Below are 25935 nucleotides of genomic sequence, written 5' to 3' on the forward strand. Positions count from 1 at the left end.
TTGAATCTGAATAGCTCTCCGGATTGACTACTTGCAGGAGAAATTCCCTGTGCGCGAATGTGCGATTCAACTGTAACCCTGGAAAGCGAGTTGATTCAGTGACAGTCGTTCACATCTGCACATGTATTGGTATGATTCATATCAATGCATGGAAACACATCAACAAGTGGTTTCAACGCGATGCGAACGTTCAAGCTTTAGCATGGCTTGTTGTTGGGTTGGTAGGTTGGGCACGTTGTTAGAATGTCGGTCGATCACCCGATGAAAATGCTTCTCGATAAAGATCCAACTGGAACTAGACGAAGAGCAGGTCTGCCATGGTGGTTACTTATGGTTACTCCACGAGTAACTTGATTTGTTTTTGTCAGCGGGTAAGTCACTCTGCCACTTTGTGTCAACACTTTAACACAGCAAAACACACATTGACACACTTAAACACCCTTCTGTCACATGAAAAGACACATTTTCTATTATTTTTGGCACCCCTGTCAGGATTGTTTACGTCTGATATTTACATTCGTTTGTTGTTTATTAAAGATCCGTTGGTGGTTTGGTGATTATGGACTGGACAAGACGGGAGAAAATGGTGGTTGGCTTAAAGTCGAGAACCAGAAGGAGAGGAAGAAAAAACAGAAGGAAGATGAAGTTAGGAAGAAGGAAGAGGAAGCGAGGAAGAAGAAAAAGAAGAAGAAGGAATACAGGAAGAACAAGGAGAATCCTAGGTCTCGGAGGGAGAGAAGCAAGGGTGACGCTCTGGTTGTAGAAGCGAAAGACAAAACGTCCTACGTGGCACTCCTCCGGAAAGTGAGAGAGGATCCGGAGTTGAAACAACTAGGCGAGAACGTGGTGAAAACCAGGCGAACCCAGAAAGGCGAGATGCTATTTGAGCTGAAAAGGGATCCTACGGTTAAGAGCGCAGCTTTTAAGGAGCTCGTCGAAAAATCTCTTGGCGGGACGGCGAACGTAAGAGCCTTATCCCAGGAGTCAGTGGTTGAGTGCAGGGATCTGGACGAGATCATAATGGTAGCACGCAAACGGCGTCGATACGACTTTCTTCGGACGCAGCTAACGAGCTGCTGAAGACAGGCCGAATCAAAGTTGGGTGGTCAGTGCGCCCGTTGAAAGCTATTCCTCGGGTGTCTAAGAAAATGGAGAGATGCTACAAATGCATGGGCTTCGGTCATCAGGTGAGGAACTGCAAAGGCCCTAACAGATCTGATCTGTGCAGGAAATGCGGAGAGAAAGAACACATGCTCTGCAAAAAGGAGGAGGGAAACGTGTGACGGGAAGTTTCAGGTGCCCAGAGTTGGCGATGTTGGGCCAGCAATAATGGAGGTAACCCAAATAAATCATTCCAACACAGCACAGCAACTGTTGTGGCAGTCGACAACGGAAGCAAAGTGCGACGTTGCTATCATTGCAGAGCTCTATCGAGTCCCTCTCGATAATGGTAACTGGGTGGCGGATAGAGCAGGAATGGCGGCCATACAAGTCATTGGCAGGTATCCCATTCAACAAGTGGTGGCGGGCTCATACGAAGGTTTCGTGATCGCCAAAATCAATGGCTACGCACCCCCGAGATGGACAATTGAGCAGTTCCACCAGATGCTAGATGAGCTCACCGGAGAGCTCATTGGACGGAGACCAGTCGTCATCGCAGGAGATTTCAATGCTTGGGCAGTGGATTGGTGGAGCAGGTGTACCAACGCAAGAGGGTATAGCCTGCTGGAAGCTCTGGCAAAGTTGAACGTCAGTCTGGCCAACCTAGGAACCATCAGCACCTTCCGCAAAGATGGTAGGGAATCCATTATCGACGTCACTTTCTGCAGTACGTCGCTAGTGGCAAATATGAACTGGAGAGTGTGCGAAGAGTACATCCATAGTGACCATCCGGTACAGTATCGGCGAACGGACACCGGTGGAAATGCGGAGGACGAAAGTAAGCGAGCGGAAGTGAAAGACGAAGGCATTCAATAAGGTTCACTTCATCGAAGCTCTAAGGGTAGACAGCAGCAAACCCGGGTCTAAGCGCGAACGAGTTGACCGAATCATTAGCAAGGGCATGTGACACAACTATGCCGAGAAAACTGGAACCAACGAACAGGCGGCGTCCAGCTTACTGGTGGAACGAGAAAATTAGCCCCCTCCGTGCTAGTTGTCTTCTAGCCAGAAGGCGCGTTCAGAGAGCAAGAACGGAAGCAGACAGAGCCAATGCCAATGCCAAACCCTGGGGCAACACATACCGAGTCGCGATGGCGAAGATCAGATGATACCGGTTGAAATGTGTCCCAACAAGCTGAAAGTCATCGTGGAGGGACTTTTCCCACAGCATGACCCAATGACCTGGCCACCTACACCATATGACGAGGAAGATGGAGACAACGTTGAACAAGTCTCCAACGAGGAACTCCTAGCAGCAGCGAAAGGGTTAAAGGCGAAGAAAGCTTCCGGCCACGATGGAATTCCCAACGAGCCGTTGAAGGCGGCGATCCAGACGTTCCCGGACATGTTCAGGATAGTGCTGCAGAAATGTATGGACGAGGGTCAGTTCCCTGATAGGTGATGATGATGATGATGGTCCCACCTCTTACCCCTACAAGGGTTTGACCTGAACGATTTATCTGTAAGATAATTAAATATGACATTTTTACCAGGTTACAGATACAAATTCCCTCTATAGTTTACAGTTGCTTTACAGCGATATAAATGTGGATAGGTGGAAGGTACAAAAGCTTGTGCTGTTGCCAAGGCCCGGAAAACCGCCGGGGGATCCTGCATCGTATAGGTCAATATGCTTGCTGGATACTGTCGGAAAGCTCTTGGAGAGGATCATCCTCAACAGGCTGACGAAATGCACGGAGAGTGAACACGGGTTGTCAGAGAGGCAGTTCGGATTCCGGAAAGGGAGATCGACGGTGGATGCAATTCGGACAGTGATTGACAGAGCCGAGAAAGCTTCCAAACAGAAGCGGGGAGGAAATCGATACTGCGCCGTGATTACGATTGATGTGAAGAATGCATTCAATAGCGCCAACTGGGAGGCCATCGCCAAGGCGCTCCATAGAATGAGGGTTCCAGACTACCTCTGCAGGATTCTAAGTAGTTACTTCCAGAACCGGGTCCTGGTCCACGAGACAGACACAGGGCATAAATCGCTTAGAATCACGGCGGGAGTTCCACAAGGCTCCATTCGATGTCCCACGCTGTGGAATGGAATGTACAATGGCGTGCTGACGCTCAAGCTGCCCAAAGGAGTTGAGATTGTTGGCTTTGCGGACGATGTCGTCTTGACGGTAACCGGTGAGACACTGGTAGAAGTGGAAATGCTGGCGGCCGAGGCGATAGATACGATTGGTAACTGGATGCAAGGAGCGAAGCTGCAGATTGCCTACCACAAAACAGAAGTGATGTTGGTCAGTAACTGCAAAGCAGTGCAGCGGGCAGAAATCACCGTTGGAGAGTACACCATTGTTTCGAAGCGCGTGGTGAAGTATCTGGGGGTGATGATCGACGACCGGCTAAACTTTAACAGCCACATCGAATATGCTTGCGAGAAGGCGGCGAAGGTCATCAACGCATGCATGTCATCATGCCGAACAATTCTGGTCCAAGCAGCAGCAAGAGGCGTCTCTGGCTAGTGTGTCTTCATCGATAGTAAGGTACGGAGGTCCAGCCTGGATTGAAGCGCTGAAAACGAAGCATAACCAAAGGAAATATAGCAGTACGTTCCGGCTCATGGCCATGCGAGTCGTGAGTGCGTACAGAACCATTTCGATGGAGGCAGTATGCGTTATCGCCGGTATGATCCCAATCGGCATCACCTTGGCGGTGGACTACGAGTGCTATATGACGAGAGAAGCCAGAGGAGTACGAAAAATGGTGAGAACGGGGTCGATTGCTAAGTGGCAGCAGGAGTGGGATGCAGCAGAGAACGGTGGATGGACCCACAGGCTAATAGCGATTCTTTTGACCTGGGTGAACAGGAAGCATGGAGAAGTCAACTTCCACTTGACGCAGTTCCTGTCTGGTCATGGCTGCTTCAGGAAGTATCTGCATCGGTTCGGACACGCAACGTCATCCTTCTGTCCGGAGTGTGGGAATGTGGAAGAATCACCAGAGCACGTGGTCTTAGAATGTCCTAGATTTGATGCTGTGCGAGAGGAGATGCTCGCCCTTAGCACGGAGAATATCGTCGATGAAATGTGTCGAGAGGAGGGTACGTTTAACGTCGTCAGCAGAGCAGTAACGCAGATCATGTCAGCGCTGCAGCGAGAAAGTAGTAATGTGCTCACACAAGTGCGAAGTGAAAGCCGAGGCCGGGAGAACTCTCCATCAGAGTAGGCTGAATCCACCACCGGGGATAACCAAGTAGAACGTGACGCTGGGAGCTAAATGGCTCACAAATTGGAGAGACGACCAGCGACCTGGAAGCGCCAGTTAGCTGAGGTAAAGTGAGGTGCGTAATACACGGCCCCCTCCGAAGTAATACGACAAGTGGTTCCGGGGGAACAGGGCAAGGCGTCCAAGGAGGTTTTAGCACCGACAAACCGACATGAATGACCATAGGAAAAACAATAAAATTTCTGACCAAAGCACACTACTGACATCTGGCTCCGTGTTCACGGGAAAGTTGTGGGAACTTAAGGGAAATTCCTCAAACGTCAAAAATAATTTTGAAAATTTCAGGGCGGTTCGATTAATTTCTAAACAAAATGTAGGAACTTTACAGATGTTACAAGAAAAATGTTATCAGCAAAATTGCAACATCTTTAATGAGGTTCCATGATTTTCAGGAAAATTTTGAAGCTTCATTTCAAGTCCATGAATTTTAAGGAAGGTCCGAAAAATTCAGAGAAGTTCTGAGAAATTCAAGATCGTCCAGAACTACGGTGAGGTTTTAAGATCATTATTATCAGGTTCCGAAAGTTTCAGCGCAGTTCCACAGCTTTCAGGAAAATTCAGGATCCTAGATAATTTCAGTGCGGCCTCCCAAAAGTATCTAAGGGAACTTCAGACAATCCAAAGAGGGATTATGAACTATCCCAGGGGAGATTTCGAACAATCTCAAGAAGGATTTCAGCCAGTATTGAGGGTGATTCATGACAGTCCAGGGGGATTCCAATCAATTCCAGAAGGGATTCCGTACATACTCGGAATGGATTGCGGACAATCCCAAGGGGATCCGGAAAATAACAGGAAGGGTTCCAGACAATCCAAAGGGGGTTTCTAGACAGTCTCAGTATGAAAAAAAAAAACAAATGTCCCTTCGACGACTGGTCATAGACAAACTTCATTTAAGTTTCAGAATAGAATTAACTATTTAGTTGGCTAGAGCTAACCTATTTTGGCCTGGGATGGACAGCATAATAAAAAACCGCAGTCAACAATGTTCCTTTTGTGCTAAGTATGGATCACCACAAATACCAGACGATGAAAATTCATTCCGTTCCTGTTCACCCTTTTCAACTGGATGATTTTTTTTTTCCAGGAGTGTTCGAGGAAACAATGGAAGTTTCTAGTGACAGTTGACATGCTCATAGTAGGTCATACAAGTGTATCCGCGACATAAGTATTAATTTTCATGAGCTAAAAAGAATCTTCTCCAAGGAGTAATCAACTCTGCACACCTCAATCTGTGCCGAATGTTTTAGCTGTGCCGAAGTCTGCCAATCAAGAATCCCATGAGTTTGGCCACACTGAAGTTTTAATGACTTTTGTGATTGTGCGAGAAAAAGAAGCGTGATGAATTGATGTATTCAACAATCAGTGCTGCACTATGGAAATTCTATCCGAATGAGAAAACTGGGCAACGTAAACCACACCGTTCATCACCAACAAAACACTGATTGTAGCGGAAGCCGGTCAACTTCGGCGGATCCTTATAAATCCGGAAACGCTCATCAACCACGAGGACATCATGACATAGTTCGAGATTCTGGTAGATTGCGGCAAGCTGGACGTGGTTCTTTGTCCGTGGCGTTGATTATGAACTCGATAGGAACTGTGAGGTGGCGGTGGAACTGTTCAATCAGCTGCAAGCGGAGGGCGGCTACTTGAAGATTAGTGAGAATTTTGCAAAAAAAAAATTGAACAATTCGGCACCTCAAATGTGGTTCTGTTGAAGGGCTTAAGATTCGGGTTCAGGTTGTCAAAATTTACTTAATTTGTTTTACAGAAAGCCTATCTAATAAATTGTCTAAGAATGTACTGTGGCATACGGACTTCGGATTATTCAAGATGCTTCTCGGTTGACATGTACGAATAGACTCTTTATTCAATTTGCAGGTTCGGATCAGGAAGGTTCTTATTTGGTAGGGTTACGGTATGTAATGTGGGTCTAGTCCTTTCATTCGGCCTATCACGCAAATAAATAATTAATTAAGGAATATTACACAAAAAATAAGGAAAATATTGATCACTGATGATTGATAAATGTGTACCACACACAAATCAATTTATATCACAACATTTCAATACATTTTCAGCTCTCGTAAGTAATAAAACTGGTTGAGAATATCACTCTGTTCGGAGTTTTTAGCCGCCATGACTTCTAAGGTTAAGATGGGAAGGTTGCACTGACGATCATCAAATGGCCTGATTATGGCATTTATTGAATGGAATTACCTGATAATACACACTAGACGTAAAACTCACAGTTACTGTTTGAATATTTTATGTTTATTTTAATTGTTTAACAACGTTTTCACAAGTAAATCATGGACCCAACTTTAGGGACACATTTCTTTTCTATGTTCCTAACTTTGGCCCATGAAATTCATTTGACAGCATATAGCAATAAGAGTAACGTCAACAATGTGGTTTGCATTTGGATGATAAGGAACGAACAGGAAGGGAGATTTTTTCTGCCAAATCTGTATAATGAACATCACAATGTTTTGATTTAGATATTCTGCGGTCGAAAGACGATAAGCGAAATTTTTAATTTTTAATTTTTAACTTGAGTGATTTAATGTAGTTTTCGTAAAATTTTCTCTAAGAAATGTTTTGAGGAATGAAGAGTATTAAGTTAACAGTGATAGTGATAAAAAAAAATACATAAGAAAACGTTACCAAGAGCGTTTTTTTTGAGAATCAAACAGGATAGGACGAAGTTGCATCCATAAATAGACCCAATTTGGGGACAATAGACCGATATTACATACATTTCCCTGGTGAGTTTTTGTCTTAAAAAAAGTAAGTTTTTCAACTTTTTGCGGTTCCTGATAGCAAACGACATGATAAGCATATCTAAGCATACCATTTAGCAGTAGAATATCGTTTGCAGGTAAATTAATTGATGAGTTATGATTAAAAACGTAATCTATGGCTGCATATTAGACCGAGGTTAGGGACGTATACCCTATTTGGATAGGCCGAAAGAATGTAAAATATAAACCTTAAAAAAAGCGAAGCGGCGTGGTAGGTTTATTGCCAAAACATTTGCTGTGCATATGCGCAAGACTTATTGCGCGCATATCGTAGCAGTTAAAGTAGGTTGGTAAACAAGGAAAAGGAAAAGGTTTTACTGTTTCGAAGTTGACTGAGCAGTTTCTCAGTAGGTCATGAATTTTGGCAGTTTCTATCTATGTTAAAACAGTGGGATAAGGAAATGGAAATGTTTCCTTTATTATGGTGATTTATGAAAAGATCTGTGTGGTAATTTGAGATGTATCATATTACAACATCGTAACATGACAGTACAATTGGGTATCATGATGTTGTTCGAAATAATCCTAATTATTTAAACAAGGTGAGTGACTAGTGGTGCCGTAGATCGCTCATCCGGGAGGAAGGTGCCTGATTTGTATGACGCTATGTATCTGGCCACCCTGTGGCGTTGACCCATGTGACCAGTGATTACCGATATTGGAAACTATACCGGAAACGCCAAGCAAGTGTTCGTTGCTAAAGTGGATGACCCTGAGAGTGACCTAGGTATTGCTGTTGCAGGTGATGATCTTGGCACTGGTATTTATTTATCACTCAAACTTTGACAACTTTTGCAGGGAATTGGACGACGTACTGGCTGCAGGAGAGATCGGAGTAAAGTAAATGTTTGTCTTCTAACCCGGAATCCGATCGTCTAGTTCAATGGATGTGTCAATTTCATCCTGAAGTAAAGATTGACGACTGTCAGCAAAGTGCCAAACCTTAGCAACTATTGGAACAAAGATAGCAAACAACAGTGATGCCGTTGCATATTATATTTTGTGTCATACTTGTCAAAGTGTGCCCTAACCGTGTGCTGTGATGTGTTTCGGCAAAGTGTGCACCCCTTGATCTTCTCATTTCATTTCGCCAAAATCCATCTTACATGGTCTTGAAATCACACCACCATATAATCATAACTTTGCACACACTTTAGTTATCCATTTTGGAAAGCAAAATGGGCCCACGTATATGCCAAAATAGGTTAGTTCTAACCAACTTCATAGTTAATTTTATTCTGAAACTTAAATGAAGTTTGTCAATGAGCGGTCGTCGAATGGACATTTGTTTTTTTTTTCATACTGGGATTGTCGTGTTATTTTCTGGAATCCCTCTGGGATTATCCGGAATCCATTCTAGGTTTGTTCGGAATCTCCCCTAGGATAGTATATAATCCCTCTTTGGATTATCTGAAGTAATCTTGGATATTTTTAAGAAGCCGCACTGGGATTATCCCCCCTAGGCTTGCTCGGATCCCTCCGGAGACTGTCATAAATCCCTTTTGCTGGACTGACGGGGATCCTCCCTGGGATTGTCATGAATCCTCCTTGGGATCGAATCCGTACTATGCGGTTGCTAATGTTTGCAGAACTCGAACGTCATCGGAATGGCAGTAAAGCAAAACATCTCTGGCTGTTCCGAATAGTCACCATAAAAGACCTCAAACGGTTTTGAAGAGGCAGCATGTAGGGGTATCGTAGGGGCCAGATGCACTTCCTTCGTTTTAAGCCTAACATACATTTTCACAACAAAGTAGTTATCATACAAGTTAAATCTATTTTTGCTTTGGACACCGTATCTATTTGGCAGCTCTATGTTATCGGATAATGTAAATACAAACAAAAACGAGTTTGCATTGAATATAGTGTAATTTTGTCCTCCAAATTGTTATGAATTTTTAGCGATTCAAACATTATTAAGCATCGGTGAAAGATATTCCCCATTTGACTGAGGTAGATGTAGTTCTAACATCTCTCTGTATTTGTATTTCTATTTTATGATCAAAAACATTTTCTTTGTGCATTAGGGGCAAAATGCACTCCTATGTTTGGTCTATTAAGCGGTCATGGACCTTTGATCAACTACGATCGGAACTGGAGGCTGTCAAAAACAAAGACGTTCTTCTGCCTCAATTGGTCGTGATCATTTATAAGACGGCAACCGGTTTATACCATCGACAGACATGATTGTAGCTACGTTGTATAATACCATAGAGGTAACTCTAAGACCAGATGGTCCCGTTTCAACGTTTTTAAGTTTTTGGCTCAGCTCTGGTACTGTATTCAGTCCCAAGCTAATCGATGCACCCCTTGAAACTTAGGAAAATTCACGAACCCCTCTGATCGCACACGATCAGAACTTCTTCCTACATTGTGTATTACGAATGGTTAGAAATAATAAAACACGATCGAATTACTGACCGTCCTGCTATGGTGGAGGTAGAAGTACTATAATTTATTGATAGTGTATAGGACACAATACAACACACCAGGGGATAAGTCACTCTGCTACTTTGTGTCAACACCCACTTTAACACAGCAAAAACACACATTGACACACTCTATCACCCTTCTGCCACATTTTTTTCCTTTGGTTTGTTTTTCCGTCGATCTTGTTTTCCGTGCTGAGCACCAATGCTACCGACGTGCCAGGAAGGCAGCTCCAATGGGTCTGGGTTCAATCCCAGCCGAGGTCGGTGGAATTTTTCTGAGGCATAACAATCTCTGGCAACGTCTTCCTTCGGAAGGGAAGTGAAGCCGTTGTTCCCGGCTCATGTGTGTTGAATAGGTGCGATATCCTACGCAGGTGTGGAAGCTGCCTTCCTGCACATTCGATTGTCGTCAATGGATGCAGCGCGGTAAGTATTCCAACAGCACATCCAACTTGCTTCAAATCGAATCTAGCTGCTCTTCGGCACTCTCTGGAGCAGTTCCAACAGATCTCAAGTGCACTTCAACAGGGTGCTTCGATTTTTTGCCATGGTAGGATACTGAAATGGTACAAGTGCAAATGCACACTTTTTTCCACTATGGTTTTGTTACTGTGTCACTGTGAGTGTGGGTGTTTTTATAATGTAGATTTGAATTACAAATCAAACCAGTATAGTTTTGACGTAGGACTACGTCTGTGATTTCTATATGGGGGTACACTTTGTGAAAACCGAAAATGGAACATGTAACACAATTGTGAAAGATTTTGAACGTTAATAACTCAGCTGCCCCAGGACCAATTCCATTAATTTATCACCAAACGATTAGAAATATTTCAACGCATCTGTTAAATTAAAGACTTTATCATTTTTCCAAGTGTCACTGTTGAAAATTGCACGAATGTGCAACTGTTTCTATGATAATCGGTCTCACCAAACGGTGTTTATTCAATCACCGCGTGGTTAGTGGAGGTGTTCTCCAGTACACAACGAAAGGCTTCCCGCAAGCAGTTAGCTATCAAGGCAGCCCTCAACCGCTGATTGGATTCAGTTCCAATCACCGTGTGTAGTGGTGTCCGGTCGTCGGCATCAGCAGCTGCAGTGCTTTAGGCGCGTGGCGTTGAACATTGTTCTCCAGCACACAACGAAAGGCTGCTTGCAAGCATTGAGCTGGAGCCCACATGTGCATCCATAGAAGGAGAAAGAAGCCACACTCCCATTGATCGGAATCAGTGCGTCATACTAAAGAGAAAACAGAGAGAACCCCGCTAAAATTCATATTCCTACACAAAACACAAGCTCCTGCTGCAGTTAACAAATAATATTTGTTATATAAGACCGCGTAATCCTACGTCACCATTGCGTACAACCAACAATCAATACGAAACTAACGATTTCAAATTGGCTCACTACTTGACTAGCCTATTGGTCCCAAGCAAACGATTAACGTATCCCATTCTAGTAGAAATTCTAGTACCACGCAATGTTTGTTTTGATTCGCTATGAAAGTTTGACAGATAAAATTAGGGGTTATTGGTTTTTCCTATGTTTCGAGGGGTGAATCAATTAGCTTGGGACCGAAGAGAGTATCAGAGCTGAGCCAAAAAGTTGAGCACGTTATTTCGGGACCTTCTAGTCTTAGAGTTACCTCTATGGTACTACCCCATAGGGCTGTCCCTTGTTTTTTTTTTACTTTTATTTAGGAGATTTTTAGCCATGGGCTACTGCATCTCCGAAATTCAGGATCCCTATGTCCTCAGACTCAGTTTCACTCATATTAAAAACAAGCGCTTGGAAACCGATAGGTTTGTAATCAAGCTGGCATGAATTGATTATGATTGACCTTCTGAAGAGTTCTACAGTTCAAGCAACTATACCTTTCGTATCTTTTTGAGACAGATTTCGAAGAGACGTTCTATTCGAGGAAACAGAATTTGGGAAAAACTGTTCAATCGTTTCTTAAGAGTACAAAATCATACATTTACGGTGTACTTTTAATACAAAACAAATACTAAATCAAAGGTAAAAGGCACAGCTCACACACCAAGGTAGAATACCATCAAGCTCATCCCGGTGGTAGCTGATGTGACACATTGATTTATTCCGACTGGAGCTGCTGGCATCGGTGCCAAACTGAATGCCACAAAATTGGATAAGTCATCGCCAGCGGGATTCGTTGTCGGGTTTCCCAAATTAGATTCGAAATTTCCAAACTCTTGACCGCCCTTGATGCAGCCGGAAGCGTCGGAATCGTGGATTTGGCGTGCCCATGAATTAAAGTCGTCGAAATCGTCCTTGGCGGAGGCGACGACGGACAGGTTCTGAACAGGTCTTTCAGAATTTTATTGCTTGACTGCTGATTCCCGCTGAACGTGCTGATGATCTCTTCGGGGTCGACTGATTTACTATCCTGATAGCCACCGTACTCACTGGAACCGCCTCCACCGCCACCATACTGCATTCCACCTGTCACATCCAACTTGTCCTTTCCGCCAGGGTTTCATTTCTTTATCGATCAGCTAACGAATATTGTGCCGCTCTGTGATTCCTTGGTTATTGCCGTTTTCATCCAATAAGGTGTAATTTTCCAACGACTGCAGATCGTAGATGTAATACTGCAAATGTATCGCATTGATTTTGTTAATTTACGTTAATGGTTTGTTAATTGTCGTTTGAAATTGAGATGGACCAACAATGGTCTTAGTCGAACCAACAATAAAAGTAATCATCAATTCAGTGCCAACATTTCAAAGGGGCGTAATTGCTTTTGTAAACAATGACTTTAGCCATCAATTTCTCGCGAATGAAATCTTACCTCTTCAAAATAACAATGCTAGCTGGTAGAGGAAACATTCCTCTACCTAATGGTGTCATTATTTTTCATGAGTGAGCTTTTATTCGCGAGAAATCGATGGCTAAAGCCATTGTTTACAAATGCAATTACGCCCCTTTGAAATGTTGGCACTGAATTTTAGTTTATAAACAAATATGGATATTATGGTTGCCAGTAAGCATTAATTTTCGTCCAACGTTTTGACAGGTAGGTCGACATGCAGAAACACCTTCTGCACGGTAAGAAAAAATACTCAAAATTAAGTTAAAAAAAACTCAACGTTGGGTTCTATACTTTGAGGTCCGCCGTTGAGTGAATCAGAAAAGCGGCGTTGGTTAAAATTTACTCAACTATTGAGTAATAATAAATGAACTCAAATATAAGTTTATTTTCATTGAAGTTGCTTTTATGCGCCTTTAACCATTTCATTTTCACAAGCGTTGATAGACGAGTGGTCAACACACGGGCCCCGTAATCTCAACGTCCATGGTTCGGTTCCAGTCTGCTCCGTTATATTATTTTTTTGTCAACTTGGTCAACGCCAGGATTACTCAAAATTGAGTTTTCTTCTTTAACTTAATTTTACCTAGCCCCACGGAAGCCACGTGATGAGTGAAAGGAACTCAATTTTGGGTACTTTTTCCTTACCGTCTGATATCCAAAAACACGTAAGAAACACAATCAACACAATCACAAGGTGGCAGAGTGACTTACCCCTTGGGTAACTCTAAAGCTGGGTTTAAACAGGGCAAGTCAATTGATCAAGTCAGTTGAATTCAACTGACTTGAACGCGAATTGAACGTGTAAACCATGCCATTCAACTGACTTGATCAACTCACTTGAATTGAAAAAAGTTGAACCAGGCTCAACTTTGCAAGCCAATTGAATTCAACTGAGTTGATCATTTGACTTGCCCTATCTAAACCCAGCTTAAGACCAGAAGGTCCCGGAAAAACGTGTTCAACTTTTTGGCTCAGTTCAGGTACACTCTTCGGTCCCAAGCTAATCGATGCACCCCTCGAAACATATGAAAATCCACGAGCCCCTCATTTTGTCTGTCAAACTTTCATAGCGAATCAAAACAAACATAGTGTAGTACTAGAATTTAGACTGGAATGGGGTCCATTAATCGATTTGCTTGGGACCAATTACAGACCCCCTTCACTCTTTGGAATTTTTAGAGCCAGATAGCAGCGCCAATAGGTTTGTGACGATACAACGTTGAACTGCAGTGTTGAAAGAAAACACGCACACCAACATCTATGCATGTACAAACCCACACCACTGAGCGGAGGGTACACAGCAAAAAAATAATTTTGATATCACGTCAAAGTGGATGCACTACAATCATGTCGAACATATGGTGTAATATTACTTGCTAAAAAGGACAAAATTATCATTAATACAATGCATGAACTGACATTACGCTGCTTTTACTGCATTTGTTTATTTATGTGGTCATAAAAATTACATGAAATTTTCGACATGATTGTAGTGCATCCACTTTGATGTGATATCAAAATTATTTTTTTGCTGTGTACAGTGCAAATCAAAACACGAAGCGGTGTCATCACTTATCGTCATCACTCAGCTCTGGCAGCTTCAGTTTGCGATTTAGGTGGCGTTGACAAATACCTTCTTTATAAAATAGCAAAGTAATCATTAGTCCAACGTAATTTTTGAATAGAATGCGTGCAGCGTTGGCCAAGGAAGACGGCATATTTTATTACAAAGCAATGATTTAAATACGTTGCGTTTTTCGAAGTATACTTCTATGCTTATAAGGATTATGTTGAGCAACAGATTCACAAATCATCAATTTTCGATTAATTTTTCGAAGGGAAGTATCTGCTATTGTAAACAATGCATCTTATTGATACCGGTGGTTATATTGGAAACTCGTTCACTCGAAAGCAAAACATATTACAAGCCCAGCTTGGATGTGTCCTTGTATTCTCAAGCGTTTCTGTTGCGTATAACATGGTAATGATTGAAAATGAGTGAGAATTTTGCTATCGAAATATAATGATGATGACATCGATCATCTTCTTCCCTCGGCTGGAATCTGTCATAATGACACCCCACAGTTTCAATGTCCACTCACTAGATGTCACTGCGATCACATAAGGGTGGTGTATCCATTACCTTGTACGAGGAATTTATTAATGGGATATCTTGTTAATTAAATATCTTTGCCAATAGGCTAGTCAAGTAGTGAGCCAATTTGAAATCGTTAGTTTCCACCGGTTGGTATCATTCTAAATGGTACGGTCGTTGAGCCCCTTTGCTGTAATAAAACCAAATGTTAGGACAACTTCCTCATCAACCCTTTTATTTCGTTTAGAAACAAATGGACTTGCTTATAGTAATTTTAGACAATTTGTACCCACCTATCATTCAACGGTTACAATACTACTCGCAACAGTATGCGTATCACGTTCCCGACCGGTGTTGTTTACAGATCCAGCCTCTCCGCTCGTCCTCCGTTCCATCCGGCTAGCTACGCTCTGTTCCTCACCTGACCGGTTCCACAATCGCTCGCGGGCACCAACACTCGTATCGATCCCATCCATCCATGCTTTCTTCTTCGAAACTAATCAACGGCCTTCCTACTCATCCATTGCCGTGTGTAGCCCTACAACACTATCGAGCGCACGCAGCAGCCACGGCCTTGGTAGGAAGGAAACCGAACACGACTCAGCAGATTCAGTCCGATCACGACTGTCAACCGGTTCGGAACTGTGTTTAGAGGCTCTTTTCAAAGAGACGCTTGCGCCACGTGTTTTGTGGAAATTTACTGTTTTCGTGCCATTCCGTAACATTTAGAGACTATTTCTCCACTAGATTTGTGAAGAGTGATTTGTCGAACGTAGTGATATAAGTTTAAGTGCCAAATTTTGTGTGTGTTTCGTGTTTTTGCGAAAAACATTGTACCATTGTGCGTAGGTGTAGGATTACCTGTAGAACATTTAAAATCTATCGTTTATAACGTGAGGTTAGTTAGACAGTTTATTTCTATAATTAAGGCATGAAAACTTCTGGAACACTCAACTAAATTTTAAGAGTTCCAAGAATATCATTCGATAGTGCAACGCCGCAATAAATCTGATTAGCTAGGTATCGCAATAGATTCATTTTCTCAAGTTACACTTTTCCATCTCACTCGCACTGTTTCACCTTTCCGTAGTATGAGTGAAGTGCATCTTCCTTGGAGTTGTATGCGTGATTTGTTTACAAACTTGTTTTTATGCCTTCCGAGAGCAGTTCACCAACACCAGTCGAATTTGTTTTCAAATTTTACTATGAATGAAACCGTATCCCGACAGGCACCTGTTGCGAGATTTGTTGATGTTTACGCTTAAAGCAGCTGATTTTACTACGCGGCTTTTAATTTTGAAGGCCATTGTACTTAGGCTAATGTTTATGTTTTGCTTTTAGGTGGGAACGATTAAAACCATGCCGGCAACTTTGGTTTTGGAAGATGGGACAGTTGTGCACGGTGAGAGTTTCGGTGCGGAAGTGGATTCCGACGGGGAGGTGGTGTTTCAGACGGGAATGGTCGGTTATCCGGAATCGATGACCGATCCGTCCTATCATGAGCAGATTCTGGTGCTCACCTATCCGTTGATCGGGAACTACGGAATCCCGGATGAGGACCTGGATGAGCGTGGACTGATGTTGCACTTTGAGTCGAACAATAGGATTTGGACGTCCGGATTGGTGGTGGGAGAGATTTGCGAGACTCCGTCTCATTGGAGAAGCAAGCTGACGCTGTCGCAGTGGATGGCGAAGCACCGGGTACCGGGGATCAGTGGAGTCGATACCCGAGCGCTGACCAAGAAGATTCGGGAGAATGGGACGATTTTGGGTGAGTATGTTTCTTTGAAAATTTAGATGTTAAAGTGCATGCAGAAATATTGAAAACATATCCGTTACAATGTATTATATTGCACACGGTTTTCATTTCTCCTATTTCAACAATGTGTTGCCGAAATTTGTACAATCAAGTGTCCGAGACCAAATTTAACCTTAGAAAGAACTAACATGAGCGTAGGAAAATCAAACGGCAATGCGTATTTCTCGTTCGGAAATAGTCTTAAGGATGCCATACAAAATTATAAGAAATTGGCGAGGGGGACGAAAGTAATCCGCTCTACATTTCATATAATTGATTTCTATAAAATGTTATTCATAATGTTGATTTTTTAGGATAAATTCGTTTCGTAATGCATAAAAACACTGTCGATATCATCCGATTTCATCCACTATTCATCGATAATCTTGGATGTGTTCGAATTATCGAGCATTATGCAGATGTTCTTTTTAGTGTGTTTCATGATGTGAACTGTCACTTTCTTGAGCACCTACTTTTGTGTTTGTTTCAAGTTCAAACTCTGGAAGCAACGATATTTGCACAGAGATTTGGCAACAGAATTGATGATCAAACGTGACCAAACCCAAGACCAAACGATTGATGTGATCGATGATGATGTTCACAGGATGCCTGAGATATTGGGCAAGTCTGTTGAGGTGGTGAAGGAAAGCAGTAATGATGATCCCGGATATATCCGAGAATTTCTATATGCCATTCCGCACTTTTTCTTATAATGTGTGTCAAGCGCTATACTACCACCTCAAAATTTCAAGAGTACAGCTGCCACAAAATATCCAACAACGAAACTGGAACTTCAAGTTTGCTGCAATGCAGAAAACAGGGAGCTCCAATTTCATGAGCGATGTCACAACTGTGACCGGAATTTGTGCCCGATTGACCGATTCTGCTACCGGGTGGTCAGAAACGGTCCTCTGGATATCCGGAATCAACGGAAAAATAGTCAATTCCTGAGAGTAGACCTAGAGATCCGCTATTTTTTCTAAATTACTCCTAATTTTTTCCTAAATTACGGTTGTAAGAAATTTTAGAATTCGTTTCACTTCTCCTCAAAACGTACCTTTAGTAAAGTGAAAAACTGATATCGCTACATCAATTTGACCACCATGTGGCCTGTAAACGGTTCTGCAAATAGGCAGATTTTAGAACAACTTTTGCATTGTTCCATTTATCAGGAAACTATGCCAAATGTAAATATCTGTTAAATAATTTTACCAAGAAAGACGAGATATTCCCTGGGAGTTTTTTGATGATAATATAGAATGTTCCAGCATCACATGGAGCCTTCATATTTTGAAAGATTTAAGTTTATCTTCCTTTTTTTTTTAAATCAGTCCAAATCTGTTTTTTTTTTTTTTTTTTTGTGGGCTTTCAAAAAGGTTTAGAACTAAGTTATAATTTCGGAACATTATTTTCAAAAGTATTGCTCCTCAGGGCAGAGAATCGCTTTTTATTTTGTTTTGCAAATCCCGCCAGATAGCTTTCATGGCAGAATCGCGTGTTCTTTGATATTGCCTCCTACGGACATTATTCAGACGGATCAAGAGCTGAAGATTTTGGTACTGAGACATCTCTTGATTCAACTATAGAAGTAGTCAGAGATTCAAGATAGTTAATTTATTTACGATCACCGCCTTCGACTAAGTCGCACAGACTGAACTACTTAATACTATACTCTAGACTTAATTCGTCAGTTAAGTCGTTCATTAAAAGCCCGGAGACACGAATCAAGTGGATTGTGATGCCCATAGTTCGTCCTGTGGTACGGAATTGCCAGTAGAGGTGAACTTCGGAAGCGACGTGGAGGAATGTTGATCGGTATCTGCTCAAGAAGTGCAGGACAGTCAATACCTCCTGTGATGACATCAAACACGAACATACGCTGCATTTTAATTCGCCTCGATGACAGACTTCCTAAGTTGATCAATCGGCATCGGTCAGGGTAAGAAAGAAGATTTACTGGGTCATTCCAGGGAAGCTGGCGTAGAGCGAATCGTATGAATTTCCTCTGCACACGCTCAATTGCTAAGATCTGCGTCGCGTAGAATGGTGTCCATACAGGAGCAGCATACTCCAGGATACTTCGCACTAACGAACAATATAACGTTTTGATGGCGTACACATCAGTAAAATCTGAAGCATGTCGACGAATAAATCCGAGTGCAGAGAATGCTTTGGCGCTTATAATAGCTACATGTTCGTTAAACTTCAATTTTGAGTCAATAGTAACGCCCAGATCACAAATCGATAGAACTCGCTCCAGTATGACGGATTCCATTTTAAATTGAAGGACAATGGGCCTAGTGCGTCGCGTAAACGAAATAACTTTGCATTTGTCCCTGTTCACGCGCATTCCATTATCGCTACACCAAACGAGCATAACGTTTATGTCCTCTTGCAACGCCATGCAGTCTTCTGAAGAAGTGATGACACGATAAATCTTCAAGTCGTCGGCAAAAGAAAGGTTAAGAGAAGAGAGCAGCATACACAAGTCATTTACGAAGATATTGAAGATCAGCGACCCAAGAACGCTTCCTTGGGGTACACCGGACGTGATGTTGAACGGCTGGGATTGTGCCGCATTGACTACAACACAACCGGTTCTGTCCGACAGGTACGAGAACAACCACTGCGTTATCCATTCCGGAAACCCCCTGTGTACCATTTTGTCTATGACCAAGATATGTGGTACAGTGCCGAAGGCCTTGGCGAAATCTATATAAATCGAATCAACTTGTTGTCCATGTTCAACTTCGCGAGACAAGGTGTTGACGTAACACATCAGATTTGTAGTCGTGGAGCGTTGTTTCATGAAACCATGTTGGCTGCCGGAGATTAATGAAGATACGGCGTTATACAGAACGTTATGCACCAGTTTTTCGAAAATTTTGCTCAAGCAACACAAGACAGAAACACCTCGATAGTTCGTGACTCGATTACAGTTGCCGGATTTGTAGAAGCCGAATGATAGAAGCTGATTTCCAAGCCACTGGGAACATCCTGTCATGCAGCGAACGGTTGAATAGAGATGTTATGGGAGATGCAAGTGCGGTGGAGCAATTCTTCAGCAGCAAGGGTGGTATACAGTCCATTCCAGGTCCTTTATCAACGTCGAGTTCTTCCATGGCTTTCACCACTTCGACAACGGAAAACTGAACGTCGGGTGGATTTATGTCTGGTGAAGCAATATGGGCAAAGCGGTTGAAGCGTGGAACAGGCGATGATTTGCTAAATACGCTCTCGAAGAACTTGGCGAATAGGCTTGCTGCTTCCGAATTAGAGCTAGCGATGGTTTCGTCGTATTTAACGTTAGTTGGAATGCGAGTAGCCAATTTTTGGCTTCTGACTAAATTCCAGAAACATGAAGGATTTTGCTTGACATCTGATTGAATCTTAGCCATGTAACTTTCATACGTGGAAAAGACAAGTGCCTTGTACGTTGTTTCCACTTCCTGAAGGTTATTCCGCTCACCATCGGACTTCATCAGAAAGAAACGGCTGCGTGCTTTCCTGAGGACGTTTCGTAGATGACGCAGTTCAGAGGTCCACCATGGCTTGTTGTAGACTGAAGAAGCTCGTTGTCTCTTTTGAGGTACTTGGTCTCTAAGAACTTCGTAAAGTTTATCATTGAAAGCTGATACAGACTCGTCCAAATGATTCCCGTCGCAGTAGAGCATCCCATTCGATGATTGAGAGCACGTCATCCAAACGACCAAAATCACACGACTGAAAATTAAAGTTGAATCTCACATTCCCATCGTCCGTTGTGATTGTGCCATTACAGCTTTCGTCAAGAAGCAAGATAAATGGTGCGTGATGGTCGTCAATTGGTAAAAGTGGAGTTGAGGGTACAATAAGGTCAAAGTACTCCGGTAGATTGACAAACACAAGATCGAGGAATCTGCCATTAGTATTCACAACATCGTTGACCTGACGCAAACCAGAGGCAAACATATTTTCTGTGAGGCAACGTTCTATTTCTGAGGAAACGTTTGACGGGATAAAGCCGTTCACGTCATCGTCTGATTGCCACCGTAAACTTGGAAGATTGTAGTCTCCTAGTGTCAGAATCACATCAGCTGAAGATTAGGTTAGGTTAAGTTACTCCATAAAAGTTCTAGCCTTTAGGCTCATTTTCACCGAAACATATTCCGATCATATATCCGGAAACTAACTGATTTCAAAAATATTCAATTGCGATCAATGGGACCATGGTACCTTTCCAGTTCAGTGGTTGCTGATAAACAACTTCTGTTGGGTCTGTAACGTATCGAACTAGCAACGCCAGCTAGCGCTGAGCTTAAGAGAAGAATACATGCTTGACCACAGAACACACCCTCACTCCTCGCCACCCAAGATACATAGTATAACATGTTCAAGTAGTAGTACTAAAATTATGTTTATTTCTGTTGATTAAGATTATCTGCAAAGAAAGGAAGCTCATCTCTGCTTCGGAAAGTGAAAAAAAAAATCGATGTACTTTAGATGTACTTTAGAGTGCCACCTAGCGGTGAAAAGTACACGGAAAATATTGGCAGCATTATACCAAACCAACCGGTGGAAACTAACGATTTTAGATTGGCTCACTACTTGACTAGCCTATTGGTCCCAATCAAACGATTAACGTACCCCATTCTAGTCGAAATTCTAGTACTACACTATGTTTGTTTTGATTTGCTATGAAAGTTTGACAGATAAAATGAGGGGCTGGTGGATTTTCCTATGTTTCGAGGGGTGCATCGATTAGCTGGGACCGAAGAGAGTACCAGAGCTGAGCCAAAAAGTTGAGCACGTTTATTTGGGACCTTCCAGTTTCAATAACAGGTGCAAGTACAGCTTGGGTGCTTTAAAGCGTTTTAATTAAAAATGAAATATATTTTTACCAATACAATTCATTGTACCGACTGTATTTCTTAAATGCTGTCCAGACTGGAGAGTTATAACATGTTATAACGGTTGTCAAATAATTGCAACACAGAAACCACCATCAAGATAGCGCTGTAACATATTATAACCATAGAGATAACTCTAAGACTAGAAGGTCCCGAAATAACGTGCTCAACTTTTTGGCTCAGCTCTGGTACTCTCTTCGGTCCCAAGCTTATCGATTCACCCCTTGAAACATAGGAAAATCCACTAACCCCTCATTTTATCTGTCAAACTTTCATAGCGAATCAAAACAAACATTGTGTAGTAGTAGAATTTCGACTAGAATGGGGGTACGTTAATCGTTTGCTCGGGACCAATAGGCTAGTCAAGTAGTGAGCCAATTTAAAATCGTTAGTTTCGTATTGATTGTTGTTATAACTCTTTTTTTTTTTTTTTTTTTTTTTTTTTTTTTTTTTTTTTTTTTTTTTTTTTAACTCTTTATTTGTTCCAAATTCAAAATAAATTACATTTCATTTTAACCTAGGTGCTCCAGTTACTGCAGTAACGTACCAGCCTTAATTGTTATGATATATATCTAAGTGTTTTTACATTGTTCATGTCTTGGCAATTCAGTATTTTAAACAGGTTTTTTAACCTGCATGTCAGTATAACAATTGATATCTTAAAACTAAAAACTTAAACTAAATCTTATCTAAGTATAAAGGGAATTAATCGTTGCAATTGAGGATTGCAACGATTTTTGCCTGAAATTATTAATTATTTTGTTGGACATTTGTGCTAAAGTCTCAACATTCGAAATTCTATGTACTTCGGTTGTACTGTACCAGGGAGGCAACTTCAAAATCATTTTCAGAATTTTGTTCTGAATCCTTTGAAGTGCTTTTTTCCTGGTAGTGCAGCAACTAGACCATATTGGTACAGCGTAAAGCATGGCCGGTCTAAAAACTTGTTTAAATATTAGAAGTTTATTCGTCAGACAAAGTTTGGATTTCCTGTTTATAAGAGGATACAAACATTTAATATATTTGTTACATTTGGCTTGAATGCCCTCAATGTGATCTTTAAAAGTTAATTTTTGGTCAAGTATTAATCCAAGATATTTCACTTGGTTTGACCAGGAAATTGGAACTCCGTTCATAGTGACTATGTGACTACTACTAGGTTTCAAAAACGAAGCTCTAGGCTTATGTGGAAATATTATAAGTTGAGTTTTGGAAGCGTTGGGAGAAATCTTCCATTTTTGTAAATAAGAAGAGAAAATATCTAAACTTTTCTGAAGTCTGCTGCAAATAACACGAAGACTTCTTCCTTTAGCGGAAATGCCTGTGTCATCAGCGAACAAAGATTTGTGGCAACCCTGAGGCAAATCAGGGAGGTCCGAAGTGAAAATGTTATACAATATAGGCCCAAGAATGCTACCCTGAGGAACTCCTGCCCTAACAGGTAGTCGATTAGATTTGGAATTTTGATAATTTACTTGAAGAGTTCTGTCAGTTAAATAATTTTGAACTAATTTCATAATATAAAGTGGAAAATTAAACTTTTTCAATTTAGCAATCAAACCTTCATGCCAAACACTGTCGAATGCTTTTTCTATGTCTAGAAGAGCAACTCCAGTTGAGTGGCCTTCAGATTTGTTTGAACGAATTAAATTGTTAACTCTTAAGAGTTGATGAGTAGTTGAATGCCCATGGCGAAATCCAAACTGCTCATCTGCAAAAATTGAGTTCGTATTGATGTGAAGCATCATTCTATTCAAAATTATCTTTTCAAAAAGTTTACTTATTGAAGAAAGCAAACTTATTGGACGGTAGCTAGAAGCTTCAGCTGGATTTTTATCCGGCTTCAAAATTGGAACAACTTTTGCATTTTTCCATTTATCAGGAAAGTATGCCAAATGGAAACATCTGTTAAATAATTTTACCAAGAAAGACAAGGTACTCTCTGGGAGTTTTTTGATGAGGATATAGAAAATTCCATCATCACCTGGAGCTTTCATATTTTGAAATTTTTTAGTTATAGACCTTACTTCGTCCAAATCAGTCCCCCAGGAATCATCAAAAATATTTTCCCGAGAGAAAATATTCAGAAAATCCCGAGCAACCTGATTCTCAATAGGACTAGTAAGACCCAAACTGAAATTATGGGAACTCTCGAATTGCTTAGCAAGTTTCTGAGCTTTTTCCAAATTTGTGATCAAAATTTTACCACCTTCTTTAAGCGCTGGAATAGGCTTTTGAGGTTTTTTCAAAATTTTTGTGAGTTTCCAAAAGGGTTTGGAACTCGGGTCTAATTTGGAAATATTATTTTCAAAAGTTTTGTTCCTCAGGGCAGAGAATCGCTTTTTAATTTGTTTTTGCAAATCCCGCCAGATAACCTTCATGGCAGGATCGCGTGTTCTTTGATATTGTCTTCTACGGACATTTTTAAGACGGATCAAGAGCTGAAGATCATCGTCTATTATAATTGAATCGAATTTAACCTCGCATTTTGGTACTGAGGCAGCTCTTGCTTCAACTATAGAAGTAGTCAAAGATTCAAGAGCATAATTAATTTCATCTTTGGTTTGCAAAGGAATGTTTGGATCGAAGTTATATTCCATAAATGTTCGATACTGCTCCCAATCAGCTCTATGGTAATTGAAAGTAGAGCTGTTGGGATTACAAATTATTTCTTGGGATATTTCAAAAGTTACTGGAAGGTGATCAGAACCGAAGTCAGCATGGGTAACCAATTGGCTACAAAGTTGACATGAATCAGTTAAGACCAAATCAATAGTGGAGGGATTTCTTGCAGAAGAAAAGCATGTTGGGCTGTTTGGATATTGAATAGTGTAATAACCTGCAGAACAATCATCAAACAGAATATTACCATTGGAATTGCTTTGAGCATTATTCCATGAGCGGTGTTTTGCATTAAAATCACCAATAATGAAGAATTTAGACCTATGACGGGTAAGTTTCTGGAGGTCACCCTTGAGAAAATTCTTTTGCTGGCCTACGCATTGGAATGGCAAATAGGCAGCTATAAACGTAAGTTGTCCAAATTTTGTTTCAACAGAAACCCCCAAAGTTTCAAAAACTTTGGTTTCAAATGAAGAAAGAATTTTATGTTTGATTCGTCTATGAATAATGATGGCAACGCCACCACAGGGTCCATCAAGACGATCATTTCTATAAATCAAGTAATTTGCGTCCTTCTTAACCTTATTGGCAGGTTTAAGGAACGTTTCAGTTATAACGGCAATATGCACATTATGAACTCTTAAAAAGTTAAATAGCTCGTCTTCATTATCTTTAAGAGATCGAGCATTCCAATTTACAATATTTAATGCTTTAAAATCCATTACTGAATTTTAAAGTCATGACAATATTATTTGCAAATTTTACTCCAGTTTGAATAGCATCAAACATGGAGTTAGATTTAAGCATATCAGAAATCATGTCAATTAATGATTTCTGTAAAAATTCCATTTTGGGGGCAGTAATGCTTCCTAAGTCAAAATTGTCAAAATTTCCATTAGTATTTTGATTTCTACCCGCTGCAATAGCAGCATAGGTAGCTCCATTAACTCGCTGAACATTGTTAGCAGCGAGAGGAGTAGGTACAGATGAAACATTTGAAGCAGGGGAGATATTTGTACCTACTGGTACGAATGTAGAATTTGTTCCTCGCTGACCGTTGTTAACAGCAGAGGAATTTGTACCTGGTCGGAAACGTGGAGCGTTTCCTACCTGACGGTTAGAACGAGATTGTAGGATCGCTTTGCGAGTCTTACATTCCCAAAAATTGGATTTGTGGTTTTCACCACAATTTGAACATTTAAATTTCTTAGGATCTTCCTTCACAGGACAGTCGTCCTTTGCGTGAGAGGAATCACCACAATTCATGCATTTAGCTGGCATGTAGCAATTTTTAGTTCCGTGACCCCATCCCTGGCACTTACGGCACTGGGTGAGGTTTTGGAAATTTCCTCCAGTCTTCCTGAAGTGTTCCCACTTCACTCGGACATGGAGCATAAGGCTAGCTTTTTCTAAGGCCTTAAGGTTGTTTAGTTCACTAGACTTGAAGTGAACTAAATAAAAATCATTAGAAATCCCGTTGCGCGAATCGCCAGGACGGGATTTCATTTTCATTTTGATTACTTGGAGTGGCACAACTCCAAGTAATTTTGCCAGTTCATCTTTGATCTGATCCAGGGATTCACCACTGGGCAGTCCTTTCATGACAACCTTGAACACACGTTCAGTTTTGGTGTCGTAAGTAAAAAATTTGTGCTTCTTCTCAGTAAGATTTCAGTTAAGGCATTCACCCCGACGTCCAATTTGTAGTGAAAACTTAACTTTCACGAAATTCAAAAGTTCCATGCGAAGAGCATGGAAATCGGTAGTGGTTATCACAATAGGGGGAATCTTTTCCTTCTTGGCATTAAGCCGGGAAAGTTTACTAGAATTTTTCTTGGATGATGGATCATTCTCATCATCCGTGAGCAAATCAAATTGATTACTCAAATTAATTTCATCAGAAGGGGGGTCAAGAGTTTGCCCCTTTCTTTTGCGTTTAGGCGCCATGGCGGCAGTAAATTTTTATCCAAATCGACTTCCAAGCAGATTACTATAAGAATCTGAAGGATCGAAGAGGAATTTTCCAAATCGATATCCAAGAAGGATTACCTCGGGTAG

The 25935-nt window shown here is 41.4% G+C and overlaps 1 protein-coding gene across 1 annotated transcript in view; it reads left to right on the top strand.

Annotated features, from left to right (window-relative positions):
* Positions 1-15159: 15159 nt before the first annotated feature.
* Positions 15160-25935, top strand: part of rudimentary (carbamoyl-phosphate synthetase 2, aspartate transcarbamylase, and dihydroorotase rudimentary) — a 59200-nt gene continuing 48424 nt past the window's right edge. Inside the window, exons 1-2 of the mRNA XM_065234350.1 lie at positions 15160-15466; positions 15910-16339. Of these exons, the coding sequence (XP_065090422.1) occupies positions 15928-16339 (412 nt within the window). The 5' untranslated portion in view covers positions 15160-15466; positions 15910-15927. The remainder of the gene's footprint in view (positions 15467-15909; positions 16340-25935) is intronic.

Source organism: Ochlerotatus camptorhynchus, unplaced genomic scaffold, assembly GCF_037179485.1.
Source record: "Ochlerotatus camptorhynchus isolate MF236.1 unplaced genomic scaffold, CSIRO-AGI_Acam_v1.1 ptg000433l, whole genome shotgun sequence".
In the NCBI taxonomy this organism is placed as follows: Eukaryota; Metazoa; Arthropoda; class Insecta; order Diptera; family Culicidae; genus Ochlerotatus; species Ochlerotatus camptorhynchus.